This window comes from Phocoena phocoena, chromosome 6, assembly GCF_963924675.1.
Source record: "Phocoena phocoena chromosome 6, mPhoPho1.1, whole genome shotgun sequence".
Taxonomy (NCBI): domain Eukaryota; kingdom Metazoa; phylum Chordata; class Mammalia; order Artiodactyla; family Phocoenidae; genus Phocoena; species Phocoena phocoena.
In genome coordinates this window covers 33,530,018-33,547,411 of record NC_089224.1, presented here as the reverse complement: position 1 = coordinate 33,547,411, position 17,394 = coordinate 33,530,018, and the positions used below count along the sequence as shown (strand labels likewise).

The following is a 17,394-nucleotide window of genomic DNA, read 5'->3' as shown; positions in this document are numbered from 1 at the left end:
ACTCACCTGTGCAGCAAGGTCAGGGTTCTGGCTTAGTGACTGCATCATGCTTCTCATGTAGGGGGCAGACAACATGTTTTGCATAAGTTGTGGGTTTTCAGTTATTTGTTGCAACAAGCTCTGCATTCCTGGTGTGTTGAACATACTAGCTGAAAGTTTGTTTAGAAAAAACAAAAAAAGACATTTTATCAAGGAAAAGATACATAAAAGAAAGTTTTAAAACACATATACTGTGCATAATTTTAGCAACTGCAGATAAATACACATATTACTTATCAATTGAACTAAGAAAGAATTCTAAAACTAAGATCTCCAAAACTACACACCCAACATATACCAATAAAGGAGGGTTTATGGACTTCAAACATTCTGGTTGCATTTATAGGAAAATCACATCTTATGGAAAGGCTAGGTTCTAAAAAATCAATTTAAAGCAAAAATTTGATATGGTAAAAATTACTGAAAAAACCTCATTAAGTGAAGAAGTCTGAGCCAACTTTTCCTCCAGGATCGCTTAATTAGAATCATATTCAGCACTCAATATATGTTCCCACTTAAGAAAGAAGGAAGCCTTCTCGCCCAGGCCTCCACCCCATTTTCACTGACTCCTGGCACTCAATGAATTCAACCCCAAATTAAGGGAGCTTCTTCTTACTTCAGTTTCCCCATCTGTAAAATGGGGTAAACAGTATCTACCTGATAGAGTGGTTTTTACAATTAAATTAACGTGTAGATGCTTGTTACTATTATTCTTTTTTGTAGACAGCTATAGCTAAATTTACGTGAATTCAATGTTCTTTGAAAACTAATTAATTTGTTCCACATATATCCAGATTTTCACCTGCTGGCTAGATATACTCAAACTCAAGTAAACTTACAACTGATTAGCTTTTTCATTTCCCTTCTGTTCTTATTCCACCCAGTGTAGTTTAATGGGCTCAAAACATTTGACTCTTCCAGCTTACCTTTCTAGTTTATTATAATTCTGCTCTTTTTCTGTAATAATTTTTGCTTTTCCTATTCTCTCATGTTATTTCAATTTAGGTTTCTTCCCCCCACATCCTAGAGTCCAAGGATATTCAAAGATAGCTGATAAACATAGCCTGCAGGGCAAATATGGCCCATGACCTGTTTTTGTACAGCCCATGAGCTAAAAATGGTTTTTACATTTTTAAATGGTTGAAAAAATAATAATGATAAAATCTGAAAACTGTATGAAATGCAAACTTCAAGATCCGTAAGTAACATTTTATTGGAACATAGTCATGCTCCCTCATTTATTATCTATAGCTGCCTCTGCACTACAAAAGCAGAGTCGTTTCGACAGAGGCTCCACATGGCACTATCATACTGCTCTATACTGCTGTTCAGCATACCACAAATCAGTGAGTCAGTTATACCTCATGCCATACAAATCACTGTAGCATGCTGTTATTTCTTTTTTCATTACCACTGCATACCAATTATGTCAGAACAAGAAGAAAAAGGGGAGAATTGGACTATGAATGCCCTGCTTTTAAGGCACAGAAGAATATGGATTACTTTATCTAATGAGATGGCAAAACTGTATTTACTATGCAATGACACTGAAAGAATACAATACACTTCAACACTGTTACAACACTTATCACAGTATTCCCAACTCACAGTAAAGTGAGAAAAATACAAAATCTAAAATACAATTATCTCATCATAGCCAAACTGCTTCACAAAAATAAAAAATGAAAATAAGGCTGCAACCAAAGTTAGGTTCCCAAATGGTTCTTTTGTTAGCCAAGCAAGGAAAGCAGTACACTAGTGGTGATTAATTACCATGATTATTTAAATCTTGACTGCGGCAGCCAAATAAATGTGTCCACAGAAAATAAACTTGAGACCATTAGCATTTCAAGGAAAACAGTTTCTCAAGAGTTAAAGGACATTGGGCTCTACATCAATAATCAATTAAAAAACAATGCAGGGACTTCCCTGGTGGTCCAGTGGTTAAGACTCTGTCCTCCCAATGCAGGGGGCCTGGGTTGGATCCCTGCTCAGGTAACTAGATCCTGCATGCTACAACAAAGATCCCACACGTGGCAATGAAGATCCCACGTGCCACAACTAAGACCTGGCGCAGCCAAATAAATAAATATATTTTTAAAAATTATACAGAATATGAAACTACATAATTTTTTTAAAATGAAAATTATTTTGAGTAGTATTCCTTGCTTCTTGACAAATGTTACTGATACTGCTCAGTTCTTGTATTTGAGGAGTCAATGTCAAGTTTGAAGTAACTGAAAAATTAATTTTTATAAACAGTCTGCATGGACTAACAGGTAAAAACTATTTTCAAAGTTGAGAGAACACTCATTTGGTACAACCTGAGGGAGAATCTGCTAAGATGTGCTACATCTGATGATGATAAAAACACATGTGGAGTATTAAAAGAATTACTTGGACAAAGATATAATGCTTATAAAGTATTTTTAATGCTTATAAGTATTTAAATGCTTATAAGGTATTTGAAGACTATAGTTAATCACTGTCTTATTCATCAGCAGGTACTCTGGAACATATTTTGAACTTTCACGTTATTCAACTGGTAAGAGTATCAATGATGAACTTCACTTCACTCCGGTGAACTCAGCCATAGTCAATATCATGAACTTTTGTCAGAAATATGCTGACTTGCCCAAACAGCAGTTTGACGGCTTAACAGAGGTCAAGTTTTCTGGTTTTGTTTGTTTGTGTTTAAAGAGATAAAGTTTTACTGCCATTTTTTTTAGCTCAGAGCTAAGACTGAAATTCTTCTGAACCACTCGACCACCATTATCAAACAATAAATAAATGACTTTGGAAATTAACTTTTGCTAAAGACTTGGTAATGTTTCTCAATGAATTCCCAAAATTACAAGGCAAAACAGCATTTATACGCCAAACTCATACTGTGGTTAAGTCATTCTGACAACAAATGAAATTGTTTGAATCACAGGCAATGTCAGGCTGCTTTATACATTCTCGTGCTGTCAAGTTAAAACAAGCAGCAAGTTCTCCATTCCCACAAATGTGCAGTAAAGATAGTTTTGAGCTCACAGTATTGTTCCAACAGCATTTTTTGGACCTCAGTGCAAGTGCAAAGAAATATCCACATTTTAAAATTCATTTAATTGTATAATTGAGGCACTAACACCTAATCTTCAATTGGAAGTGATTAATCTGTCATGACATGCTAAAAGCCAAAAAGAATCTAACAGAATCCTATAAATGCTTTCCAACTGATGAATATGCTACTGTAATAATATATTTTGGGAATGAACACAATGAAATAAGTAAAATCTCATTACCTATCAGTATTACCAGATGAACATCTGCGAATGATTTGCAATTGACAAAAGGAAACACTGTGAACATCAATTAAGCAAAATGTCATCCCTAAAAAGAATTCCATTCCTATCATTAGTTGTTATGTGTAAGAAAATGTTATACCCAATTATTATTACATTTTTAATTCCATCAATAAAAGAACTTGTGGAACTTTGCTTTCTCTCCTAATGTAATACTTCTTTTTTTTTTTTTTGGCCACGCCACATGGCTTGCGGGATCCTCATTCTCTGACCAGGGATCAAACCCACGCTCTAGGCAGTGAAAACATGGAGTCCTGGGCTTCCCTGGTGGTGCAGTGGTTGAGAGTCCGCCTTCCAATGCAGGGGACACAGGTTCGTGCCCCGGTGCGGGAGGATCCCACATGCCGCGGAGCGGCTGGGCCCGTGAGCCATGGCTGCTGGGCCTGCGCGTCCGGAGCCTGTGCTCCGCAACAGGAGAGGCCACAACAGTGAGAGGCCCACGTACCACACACACACACAAAAAAACATGGAGTCCTAACCATTGGACCACTGGGGAATTCCCTTCATAATGTGATATTCTTGATTTTGCCTCTTGGCCTGCAAAGCCTAAAGTATTATATCCCTTTGCAGAAAAAATTTGCTGACCCCTGCTCTAAGATTTCCTCACCGTCCAGAGTGAGCGCTTACAGGGCAAAAGAAGAGTCACAAATTTCACCTTTCAGGTATATGAGGTGTACTTATGAATATATATGCATACCTAACTAACTTCGAAGAGTTGAGTAAACATTATAATAGTAAAAAAATATAATAAGAATGTTAAGCCATCAGGGTACATTCGTTTTTGTTGTTTCTTATTTTCCTTTGATGGAAATATTAACATGAAATCTTAAATACTGTATCAAGCCATTAAATAAAAAATCTGAGTAAGAAGTTGCAAAACCATTTTTTGTTTGTAAGACAAAGTTGTTACTACAGACACCACGCTACAGTAAAAAAAAAACAATTCGCCTATCAGTGGGGAAACCCAATTAAACCTTTGTTGTCTCTGCTCTTAGACCTCTAAAATGTGAATAAAGCATCTCTCTCATAAGTCTGTCAATAAGAATCAAATAAGCATTAAGTAAAATCAGAACAGGATAATTCTTTTCCTTGTTTTAAACATGGTATTATCTGGATGTTTAGACTTATCGCAGTGATCATTTTGTAATCTATATAAATATTGTATCATTACATTTTACACCTGACACCTGAAGCTAATACGTTATATGTCAATCATACCTTAATTTTTTTAAATGGTATTAAATTTTTATAAAAAGATTTTGTATTTTATCCAAAAACCTGATGATATCCACTGTATTCTATAAAGGAATATATACTACGGTGACCATTCTGATTATTTCCTCTCAGTAGTGAATTTTTTTAAATTCCTCATCCAGCATCTCATTTTTCTATTTCCTCTGCCAAAACATAGGTATCCTTTTAAACATACCTAATCACTCTCACCTTAGGGACATGGCTCTGTGCTTTCATTTCTTCTCATTTAAATGCTAACTTTTAGGACTAAAATCATCATTCTGGCTACTGATTTTGGACCTAATTCTTAGCATGTTAAACATCTAAATAGTTGAAAAGGATATCCACTTACTGAGTCTGGTCTACAGAAAAATGACCAAAAGTAAATTCCTAACCTGCTCACACATCAGAATCTCTAGTAACTTTACACAAACACAGATCTTAAACTCCACTGTGGCAGATTCTGATCCTTAAGGTCTGAGATTAAGACTTAGAAATCTGATTTTTAAACAAAACTGGCAGGTACTCTGATGCAGCTAGTTTAGTCCTGGTGTCAGGAGTGGATACCCATTGTTTTCTATAAAAGAACACAAAACTGGACTAAAGCCAAGGAAAATGTGTCCCAGTGATTAAGTACACAGGTAACTGTGTTACCCCTACACTTCAGTTTTCCTATGCTGTTGAAAGGAGAAGACAACCCACTTCTCCCAAACCATCTTATGAGAAGAGAAAACCACAAAACTGCCTCTGGAAACCTTCAAGTAACCTCATGCACTAAAATGCACACAAGTGATTAACACTAATTATTATGTATTTAAAGCATCCTTAAAAAACAAAAAAAGCACCTTGCAACATGAAAAGATAGTTCACAAAAGTTGTTCCTCATACACACACAAAAGCACTACGGATAACAGTGTAAGATATGTTTTCATTGTCTGAATAAGTGAGAACAAAGGGAAAAAGTATCAGTTGTTATGAGCATACCTCCTACTCCAGGCCCCAAATTTGGCACAGTAGAACTCTGCCCGGCAGTGCCACTGGCAGCACCACTACTAGTGCCCCCCACGGCACTGGTGGTGCCACTGGAAGCTGATGAACTCTGAGAAGCCTGTGGAGCCCATGGATTGGGTAATGGATCTCTATTTTCTGTACGGGAAGGTTGACTACCTTCACCTGAGGATGTATTGCTCACTAAGGAAGCAAACGGATTGCCACCAAACTGTAATAAAAGACACAAAAATTATAAAGAATAAGCTTTTGTTTTAAGTAACAGATATGGAACTCTTTGTTAATGAAAATTGCATTTCTGCATATAAAGGCAACCCTCAACCACACACATATTTATGTTAAAACAGGAGCCTTGGCCTGAGCCTCAGAGCCTGTGTTATTACCTGTTCTTGTGCAGCACTCAGCATTGGTTCCTGAATATCTGTGTACATGCGCCGTAAAGCATTATATCCCCCCGGGATGCTTTCCAGGTTGCTCAAAGCTCGGTCCTGGTTTCTCATCATTTCCTGCATCATTGCTGGATTCCTAGCAAGTTCCAATGTCTAAGAAAAAGATTTCCGGGGGGGGGAAAAAGGTGCTGAAATACACATGAACTATTTTAGCTATTAACTGCCACAGTTAATTTCATAAGTTTTCTAATTCTATGAATTAGCAATCCTCAATATTTAAATCAGAAAATTATTCTGAATAATTCCTGTTGGAAATCACCTCAAAAAGCTAACATTCAAATAACATCAAAAGAGAAGCACTTTGCTATGCATGACTGTCCATCTCTTGAATTGGACTCTTTTTATTTCTTAAATCTGCAAAATAACTATTTACAAAAATCTTTAAAATACAGCATAAAATTCAAAGTTCAAATAGTTCGAATTACAGCTTTGTTGAGTTTTCCTGAACAAGGATTAGGAATTTTTTTTTTTAGCTTATAAATATGGCAAGCTCTTTAAATACAGAAAATTAAATAGGAAGAAGTAAGTATATAATTTCTTAGCTAAATGAAACTTTCCACATACTTGTCTCATAATATCTGGATTATTCAGCATATGACTAATTTCTGGATTTCTCTGTATCAACTGCTGCATTTGTGGATTGGCCATAATTAACTGCCTCATCAGGTCAGGATTTGAAAGCATGCTCTGGACAAAGGGATTCTCCATGATCTGGACCATCATTTCAGGATTGGACATAAGTTGCCGCTGCATCTGGCTCTGTAGTTCAGAGAAGTTGGTAGTATTCAAACCCAAGCTACTCAGACCTGCAAGTCCTCCAAGCCCACCTAAGAAGATAAAGAGAAAAACACACATAAATGAAATTCAGAAGTTTTATCATTAATACCACTAGGCTAAAATATGAAGATGCAAAAATATTAACTGAATCAACAGCCTATTAACAGAAAACCATTCAGTTTAAAGCAAAAATAGAATTCCTATTACTTTCATAAGTACATGTTTAATTTCTATAATTCAGACTTGTAAAAAATGCACTCACTTTGATATTTAAGTATAAGTAATAAAACCAAATAAATATATATTTCCTATGTGTAGTATCATACAAAAATATATTTGGTCTTTGTCCCTGGTTCTAGGCACAGACCTCCTAAAACCCTTAGAATTTCCTGACTGAAGGGAATGTCTTTTGTTATTTGTAACAAGCCCCTTTGGATCACACTTCATTTATGCTAATGATGTTTCTTAGGGTGGAGCCCCTAGACAGCCTCAGGATGGGGTGGTCACCACAAAGACCAAGTGATTTGAGAGTTGGAACTTTCAGCCCCATCCAGGACTAGAAGAGGATATAGAGATGGAGTTCTGTGAAACTCTTGTGCAGTGAGGTTCAGAAGCTTCTGGGTTGGTGAACACATCTAGGTGCTATTAGGAGGACATGCCCAGAGAGGGCATAGAAGCTCCGCACTCTTCCCCCACCCCCCATGCCTTGCCCTATGCTTCTCTTCCACTTAGTTATTTCTGAGATGTATCCTTTATAATAAACTGGTACATTTAAGTAAAGTGTTTTCCTGAGTTCTGTGAGCCATTCTAGCAAATTACCAAACCTGATAAGGGGGTTGTGGGAACACCTGATTTAAAGCCTGCCAGTCAGAAGTACTGGTAGCCTGAGACCTGGACTGGTATCTGAAGTAGGAGCAGTCATGGGGGACTAAGTCCTTTAACTTGTGGGATCTGACACTAACTCCAAGTAGGCAGTGTCCAAATTGAACTACTGGATACCCACCCAGGCAGTGTTGGAGAACTGGCTGGTGTCAGAAACACACCCCGGAATATGTCCGCAAAGGAAGAAATGAAAAATATACAGATTATACTTCTAATAATCTCTTTCCAGAAGACTACTTTAAGTTTAGCAAGTAGAATTCACCCATGACTGGTTGGAACAGAGCTGCTGCCTATCATGAAAATAGATGTCTCTCTGGAGGAATTAAATCATGGAGAAACCTAACAGATCCAAGAGGATGATTAAGTGCTTATTGTAAAACTTTGTAAAATTATATAACCAGCCAAATGCATTCATTCCTCACTTACTGAGCACTGTGCTACATGCTGGGAATAAGGTGACAAGAAAGACACAAGTATACCCTCAGAACTCAATCTGGTGGGAAAGACTGACAAAGAAAACAAATGCAGAATAAGTACTTCAAAAGAGACATTCACAGGATATCACGATAATATAGTACCTAAGCGAAATGGCTGCTTTCCCACAAGATGACATTTAATGAACTTGGAAAATGAGTAAGTTGCAAGAAGTAGGGAGTGCTGGAAGATTTAATACTAGGCACAACAAACATTATATACAAAAGCAGATATAAATGTGAGAATTGCTGTATTCTTGAAACCACAAACAATTCAGCATGACCAAAAGGGCAGACAGCAGTGCTCACCAAACATCTCATGTGCAGCATTCTATTTCATTTGCAGTTGGACAGGCCCATGTGACTAGTTATGGCCAAAGGATTGCAAGAAATGATGTGTGTCACTTCTGGCCCAAGTACAGAATACAAGGTCCAGCTTGGGACACTTTAGCTGTCTATTCTGCCACATTCCAAATGGTGCAGCTACAAGATGGCAGAATTCCATTAGCTTGAGTCCCTGAGAACTATGTAGATGGAGGCCTCACTGACCAGTGAAGAACATGAAGCACAAGCAAACTATTACATTTAGAATGAATAAACAACAAGGTCCTACTGTATAGCACAGGGAACCATACTGAATATCCTGTGATAAACCATAACGGAAAAGAATATAAAAAAATAATGTCTCTGTGTACAACTGAGTCACTTTGCTGTACAGCAGAGATTGGCACAGCACTGTAAATCAACTCTACTTCAATTAAATAAATTTTTTTTTAAAAATGAAGAATGAAGAAAAGCTTTAGAGCAAGAAATTAAGCTTGTGGTAATAAGCCACTGAGTTTGGGGTTATCTATTACCACAGGATTGCCTATCCTAACTAGTATAACTGTTGAGATACGGTAAGAAATGGGGATGGAGAGGTAGACGGGGACTACATCACAAAGTCTTGAAAGATTTTAAAAGCAAGACAGTCACTTAAGATATTCTAATAACAGTGTGGAAATGACACAGAGCAAACATTTTTAAAAGTTGAGGAGCTACATCAAGGAAGTAACAACAGAATAGAATAATTGCATGGGGTGGGATAGAGAAGATTTTATGGACTAAAAGATTTGGTTGGGGAGAGGTAGTAGTTTGAGACAAGATGATGAGTTTTTATATTTGTTTTGTTCTTCTTTGCTTTCTAAGGAGGCACATACAGGCTAACGGACTCAGAGAACATCAGGCAGTATCAAAGAGAGCTGAATACAAGGCAAGGAGTTCAGAAGTGATGTGGGCTGAGGTAAAGATCTGAGAGTCAACAAGTTATAGTTAGGATAATGTCACTTGGGGAAAATAGAGTAAAAGAAGAGAAGAAAAACAAGGCAGAACTCTGGGGAACAATACTAATATAAGGAATAGGAAGAAGAGACCCACAAATGAGAGAGAAAAAAAGTGGTCAGAAAATTAACCAGGGAAAAAGAATATCAGGAATTAAAGAAAAAAAAATTTCAAGGAAAGACTGGTATGCATTGGAAGAGAGTGAATTAGATTTTAAATCACTTTCTTTTAATCTAAGTATCTAAAAATCTAAAAAAGTGTCCACTAAATTTGGCAAGCTAAGAGGTCAATGGTGACTATATCTAGGGAATTTTCAGTAAAGTGATGGGGACAAGAAATGGAGCACAGCAAACTTAGTGAAAGAGAAATATAGACAGAAAACAGAAAATGCCTTTTCCAAAGATAGCTGACAAAGGAAGCAAAAGAAAGGTGGTAGTGGGATTCTGTGGCTTTTAAACGTGGAATAGACCTTAACGAAAAGAGACAGCAAAAGAAAAGCTGAATATGTAGGGTAAGTGGAATAACTGATGGAGAAAAGTAACTAAGATAGGAGAGGGTGGGAATGAGATAAGAAATGAAGAGACTAGGGAGATGTATGGCCTCAGACAAATTAACTAAAAGCCTCCGTGGGCTTCAATTTCTTTGCCTATAAAATGAGGGAAGAGGGGAGAGACTTACCTCAAAAACACCTTTCATGAGTCCGAACACTAAACAATTTCACCCTAATCTCTCTAGATTGTTCATGTTAATAATTTTGCCATCTAAAACTCATCTGCTTCAACCAAAAGAGACACATTTAACCCAAGATCATTTTAAAAAATAAGAGCATCAAGCATTTAAAAAAAGGCAAATGTGAATCCATGCCATTACTAAAAAACTTTTTCTGGAAGAGGTGGAAGGTTTGATCCTCGATATGTGAAAACTGTACATATTTTTTTAAATGTCATTTCAAGGTACTATACTTGTCATACAACTTCGGAACTGAAAGAAGCATTAAGCCATTTATCTACCTAGTTCAACTTTTGTTAGCTTCAGACCACTCTTTTCCCAAAAAAATACTCCCAAAGAACCTCAGTGTAAAAACTGATATAAGAAAACAATTGATAGTTTTAGCTGATGCAGAAGATTCTTAACCACTGGGCTTGCTCCCAGGCCCAGGCCTTTTTGTGCGCATTCAGAACAGTTAGGAAATCACTAATGCAATCTGATCCCTTCATTTTACAAACAAGAAAATTGTGTTCAGGGGGTTAGCTTATGATCAACAACTAGCTAATCCTCTCCAGAGTCAATTATGTGGTGGTCGGATCAGGTATACATACATTTCATTATTGAAAAGAAATGTGTCACTTACTGACCACTTATTATATGTAAATGTAAGCTAAGCAAGTACATCTGTATTTCCAACTACTACTCCCTTAATACCTACAACTACAGAAATAAGCTATACAAGTTTTTGTTTTCATTGCTAAAGTGACTTAATGTTTAATTCTATCATTTTATTTAAAACTACCCTGGGGGGAAGGAAGTTTTTAAAAAATCCTTATAAAAAATGACTAAAGATACTTACCTAAACCAAAAGGGTTGCTAGTGGCAGAACCAGATGTGGAGTTACTATTAGGAGCTGATGATGCAGTAGCATTGCTTCCACTGGTGTTTGTTTGCTGAGCTGAATGATCCTGAGGCCTAGGAAAAATAATTATATCATGGTATAAACACTGGAGCTAATTATTTCAAAAGAACCTCTGGAACTCCAATATGCAGAAATAAAGTTTAAGTTTTCAGAACAACTCAAATTATCATAGAGTAAATACCCTGAAATAACTAAGCACTAGGAACACAAATATAAAGAAACATAGTGAAACCCCACAAAATCCAAACTATATTTCAACTGCCCTTCCTGAAGTATACTGTCATAAATATTTTATTACTTTCAATCATACTGATTACGTAAGAGAGGGAGACAGGTCACCTCACAGAAGAGAATCAATGACTGGTCACAATCACAAAGCTTGACTATATAAGCTACTTTTTATCTACCCCTTTCTAAGTTCTTGAGGGTTGGGGGGGCACTTTTACTCAGAAACTAAAAAAGTTAAAAGTAAAAAATAAAGAGAGACTTCACCAAAAGAAGGCTGAGAAATCAATACAAGTAATAACTGATTATTACTTAATATCCTTAAGTAAAAAGTAAGGAGAGTTTATTGGAAACCCATTCCATGTGACACCAGTTAAGAGTTCTGAATCTCATTTCATCTGAATGATGATAAAATACCATATCTAAATAAGTCTAAGGGAGCTCTAGGAGCTCTTTCACTAAGTATAAAATAATTTTAAGTGAAAAGAAAATATACCAATTTGATTGACGATATTTTTACTTAGTGGTACACAAATAAAGGTATCTCTTAAAAACTGAATGGTGCCTTAGATTTAATGAAACATGGTTACTAATTTGTGGTTGCCAAGAAGATGAGTCACCCCTGATCTCTGTCCAAAAATCTCTCTAAACAAAAAACATAGCTAAAAACATTAATTTGCTTGTTTTGTAATTCAAATAATAACTCAATAATGATAAACCTTCTAAAATGAGATGTGTAAGCATTAGCATTACTGAATCATTAAAACATTTGCTATCTACGTGAGCAGCAAATAAATGAATTTTAATCCATTTACATATTAATGACAGAAAGCCATTTAAAGCCAAGACTGGTTATTTTTAAGAGAGAAATGTAAACGTTTATTCATGGTTTAAAGTTGAATGTCTTCTACAAACATACCTGTTTTGCGTTTTGATGACAAGGTGAACAGTAAGTCCATCGTGAATTCCATGCTGACTCAAAGTATCTTGATCTTTTAAAATTTTTCCAGCAAATATCAACACAAGTTGGTCGGTATGGGATTTAAAACGTTTAGAGATTTCTTCCTTGAACTAAATAAGATAAAATAAATATGTATTACGGATGTTTGTATAACATCATCTAGTCTAGTTTCTAGAAAAGTACCTCAAAAGAAGCCCCCACTACAGATACTGCAACAATTCAAATATAAAGACATAGTCTTTCTGTGTCCATATCTTGATCTTAGTGGGAAATGAGTGTTACCACCTCACTCATCTCTAATGCAAACATTTTATTATAGATGTACATATCCTATATTCAATCTTCTGCTAAGATCCAATAATTCACTTCTTTGTCATAGCCTTATTCTTTTTATATCAATGGTGCTAAACGTAGTTCAAGCCACACATAGCTCTTACCAAGTTTACAATAATCTTTTCCTCAGATTTCCATCTCAAATCCTGCTCCTTTCTAGTTCAATATAAAGAAAGCCAATTATACTGACTTTACGCCCCACCTCTTTCATTGAACATTTATTAACAAGCAGTATCATGCAGATGCAAAGATAGAAAGCAAAAGTCTTTCCCTGAAGGCGAGCAGTCAGTAAACCACAAAGTACAGAGGAAGCACAAAGGGTAGTTAGAGAAAGTTTTCCAGTGAAAACTAATTAGAAAGTAGCCAGGAAAACCTGAAGAAAGGCTTCCCAGGGACAAGAATAAAATGCAAAAACAGAGAATAGAAAAGAGTGTCATACTATAAGAAAGGCTTACTTATTCTACACTAGATCAGTTTCTCAAACCTTCATCAAAATCACCTGTATACTTAGGTTTTTTTACTCCACTGTCAAAGTCAGGAAACCTCAGGGTGGTAAAGAAATTCAAAGAATCACATCTTACCCCAATGCCTTACAGACACCAATGCCCTACAGAAGTGGCTCTCGATAGATGATAGCATTATCGCCAAGACAATGTTTTGGAAATAAAAGGGGATATTTTTGGTTGTCACAGTAAGTGGAAAGACACAGTAAATGATATCTAACATTTTCTTGCAGGGGCAGGAGGGGAGATGAAGAGGAATACAAATATAAAGCAAGATAGGCCATATGTCAATCACTGTTGAAAATGAGAGGTACACAAAAGTTCATCACATTCTACCTTTGTGTATAAATGAAATTTTCCATAATCAAGTTACAACATTCAATGTAACCAACTGGTTTTTTAAAAAATCATATAGATAATGCGAAATTATACCGCAGTAAATATTCTGAACCTTTTCCATCTGACTTTCCTTCATTTGAAAATATATGATAGAAAACCATAATTCAAAAAAACACATACACCCCAATGTTCACAGCAGCACTATTTACAACAGCCAGGACATGGAAGCAACCTAAATGCCCATCAACAGAGGAACAGATAAAGAAGATCTGGTACATATATACAACAAAATATTACTCAACTATAAAGAGGAATGAAATTGGGTCATTTATAGAGACATGGACAGACCTAAAAAGCATCATACAGAGTGAAGTAAGTCAGAAAAAGAAAAGCAAATATAATGACACATATACGTGGAATCTAGAAAAATGGTACAGATGATCTTATTTGCAAAGCAGAAATAGAGACACAGACATAGAGAACAAATGTATGGGGGAAAGGGGTGGGGTGGGAGGAATTGGGAGACGGATTGACACATATACATTATTGATACTATGTATAAAATAGACAATTGATAAGAACATACCGTACAGCACAGGGAACTCTACCTAATGCACTGTGGTAACCTAAATGGGAGGGAAGTCCAAAAGGGAGGGGATGTCTTTATGTGTATAGCTGATTCATTTGTTGTGCAGTGGAGGCTAGCACATTATAAAGCAACCATACTCCAATAAAAACTAATTTAAAAAGAAAGGAAATAAATGATATATAACCCTTTTACCTAAGGTAAGCAATTTCCAACAAGAAAAATATTTTTAAAGTACCATTAGCACAATATTCTATATAAAGAAGTCAGTCAAATCATGATTTAACCATTCTCCTATTATTAAACATCTCATTCTCCCTTTGGCAGCTATTAGAAATAGTCATAAGGTAACGAGCAGAACACACGTTTTTATAAGGACTGAATGAGAATGTATGTAAAATTCAAGCATCAGTCACATACATGGTGGTCAATAAATAGTAGCTACTACAATGCCAGCTCTTTTAATCCTGAGTAACTGAAGAGATGACTTTTTTTTTTTTTGCGGTATGTGGGCCTCTCACTGTTGTGGCCTCTCCCGTTGCAGAGCACAGGCTCCGGATGCGCAGGCTCAGCGGCCATGGCTCACGGGCGCAGCCACTCCACGGCATGTGGGATCCTCCCAGACCGGGACACGAACCCGCGTCCCCTGCATCGGCAGGCAGACTCTCAACCACTGCGCCACCAGGGAAGCCCTGAAGATGACTTTTAATCCTATTTCAGATATAGAAACAGAGAGGTTCAATATGTCCCCCTCCTCTCACAGTGACACAGCTAATAAACTGCTAGGTTAAGCTTGAAATCTAGGTCTGACTTCAAGAACATCAAAACATTTTCATATGTAAAATGAGGTTAATCTAAGTTTGTGTTTCTTAACCTTAAACTAAGATATCCTTTTCAGAATCCTTGATACACCTCATGTCATTCCAAAACATATAATTTAATTGTTTAACATACAATTATATAGCATTTTAGCACATTTTAGGACTTGAAGGTAAGATGCCAGATTGATGACACACATCTCTTACATCCTTTCAAATGCCCACTGAAAAAACAATGAAAGATTTCTTCATGCTTTATAGAGATATAACTAACTCACATATACAATTCACCCATTTAAGGTGTACAATGGTTTTTAGTATATTCACAGATACGTGCAACCATCACCACAGCCAATTTTGAAATTTTCATCTTCTCAAAAAGAAACCAGTACCCTTTAGCTATCACCTCCCTATTCTCCCATCACTCCAAACCATAAGAAACCACTAATCGGGAAGTTCCCTGGTGGTCCAGTGGTTAGGGCTAGGCACTTTCACTGCCAGGGCCCCAGGTTCAATCCCTGGTTGGGGAACTAAGATTCTGCAAGCCGCGTGGCACGGCCAAAAAAAAAAAAAAAGTCAGTGACTCCACAGATACCAATTTAACAAAAAAAGAAACCGCTCACTGATCTACTTTCTGTCAAGCAGATTTGCCTATTCTGGACATTTCACAATAAGTGAAATCATATAACATGCAATGTTTGCAAGGTACATCCATGTCATGGTATATATCAATACTTCATCCCTTTTTATGGCCAAACAACATTCTATTGTATGAATATACAACATTTTGTTTATTCATTCATCAACTGATGGGCATGGGGGCTGTTTCCACCTTTGGGCTACTATGAATAATGTTGCTATAAACATTCATGTACAAGTTTTTCTGTGGACAAATGTTTTCATTTCTCTTGGGTATATACCTAGATGTGGAATTAAATTACTGGGTCATATGGTAACTCTTGATTTAATCATTTGAGGAACCACCAAAGTGTTATCCAAAGTGGCTAATGGCTATACCATTGTACAATCCTACCCGCAATGTATAAGGGTTCTAATCTCTCCATGCCTTCACCAATATTTATTACCTGACTGGTATTTTTAATAGCCATCCTAGTAGATGTGCAGTAGTTTTGATTTGCATTCCCCTGATGGCTAACAATGTTGTGCATCTTTTCATGTGCTTATTTATATATCTTCTTTGGAGAACTTTATTAACATCCTTTGTCATTTTTTAATTAGGTTATTTGCCTTCCTATTATTGTGTTGTAAAAATTCCTTATATATTCTACATACAAGTCTTATCAGACATACGATCTGCACAAAGAAATTTTTAAAGCAGAAACTCATACAACAGAACAAATTGAGACCTTTTGGTCTTAACTGGAACAAAGTTTTCAACCCAGACATCCAGTGGACCCAAGAGAACTGAATCCTGAACTGGCAATACAGAAAGCCAAGCTAAAAGCTAATTCAATCCCCACAATCTACGGAATTCCTGGAAGACTCGACATGGTACCACCAGAGGCTGAGGATAAGGTATAAGGTGAGAGGTGCCTAAGGGCTAAAATAACGGGATTTGAAAGTCTAAGAAGCAGACACATCTTCACTGCACACTAAGTAAGCAACTGTCCCTCCCCAAACCCAACAAAAGACTAGAAGTTTTTTCTTCTCTCTGGAAGGGGAACGGAGGGTCTCTGAACTAAAGAACACACCAGACACATTAAGAACAGACATAAAACACTAAAAACAGAAGATTAAGTAAACAGAGACATACCAGATACTGAGCCTTTCCCCCTTCACCTCACACCCATCAAACAGAATGCTGGCATCTGGACCTTCAACATCCAAGCAGAAAGATTGTAATATATAGTGTCTCCAAGGAGAATCTAACCAGGCTAAAATAAAAGAACTTAGAGATAAAGATCTAAGAGTTTTCCCCAGTTAGTCACCCTAAAGCAGCGGTTCCTAAAGTGAATGGAGGTCTCTATCTGCCCTGGGAAGCATTTGGCAATGTCTAAGGACATTTCTGGTTGTCACAACAGGGCTTAACCACTGGTGGGTAGGGACCGAAGACGCTGAACGTCCTACAATGCACAGGACAGCCCCAACAACAAAGAATTTTCCAACTCAAAATGTAATCAATAACAAGATTGAGAAACTGCTGTACTTCTCAAAGTGTTGTCCCCAGGTGAGCAACATTCACCATTCTCAGGTTAACTTGGTAGAAATGCAAATTCTCAGGCCCCAACCAAATCAGAAACTCTGAGGATGGGGCCCAGTAATCTATGGCTTAACAAGCTTCCCAGGTGATTCTGATGGATACTACTAAGAACCACTGCCTGCTCTAGGTCTAATAAATTTCCCCCAGATTTGTAGGCAACAAAGGAATACATTAAGTGACATTAAAAGGATACAGCTACTAAAGTCAACAAAAAAGGTGTCCTTAACAAATAAATTGCTATGAGGAAAAA

The 17,394-nt window shown here is 36.7% G+C and overlaps 1 protein-coding gene across 2 annotated transcripts in view; it reads right to left on the bottom strand.

Annotated features, from left to right (window-relative positions):
- UBQLN1 (ubiquilin 1) overlaps positions 1 to 17,394 on the bottom strand; it is a 47,391-nt gene that overhangs the window by 6,676 nt on the left and 23,321 nt on the right. For both annotated transcript variants that reach the window (XM_065878416.1, XM_065878417.1), the window contains exons 2-7: positions 12,303 to 12,454; positions 11,096 to 11,211; positions 6,641 to 6,903; positions 6,011 to 6,169; positions 5,604 to 5,838; positions 7 to 149 (exon numbers count right to left, since the gene is read on the bottom strand). In XM_065878416.1, the coding sequence (XP_065734488.1) occupies positions 7 to 149; positions 5,604 to 5,838; positions 6,011 to 6,169; positions 6,641 to 6,903; positions 11,096 to 11,211; positions 12,303 to 12,454 (1,068 nt within the window). The remainder of the gene's footprint in view (positions 1 to 6; positions 150 to 5,603; positions 5,839 to 6,010; positions 6,170 to 6,640; positions 6,904 to 11,095; positions 11,212 to 12,302; positions 12,455 to 17,394) is intronic.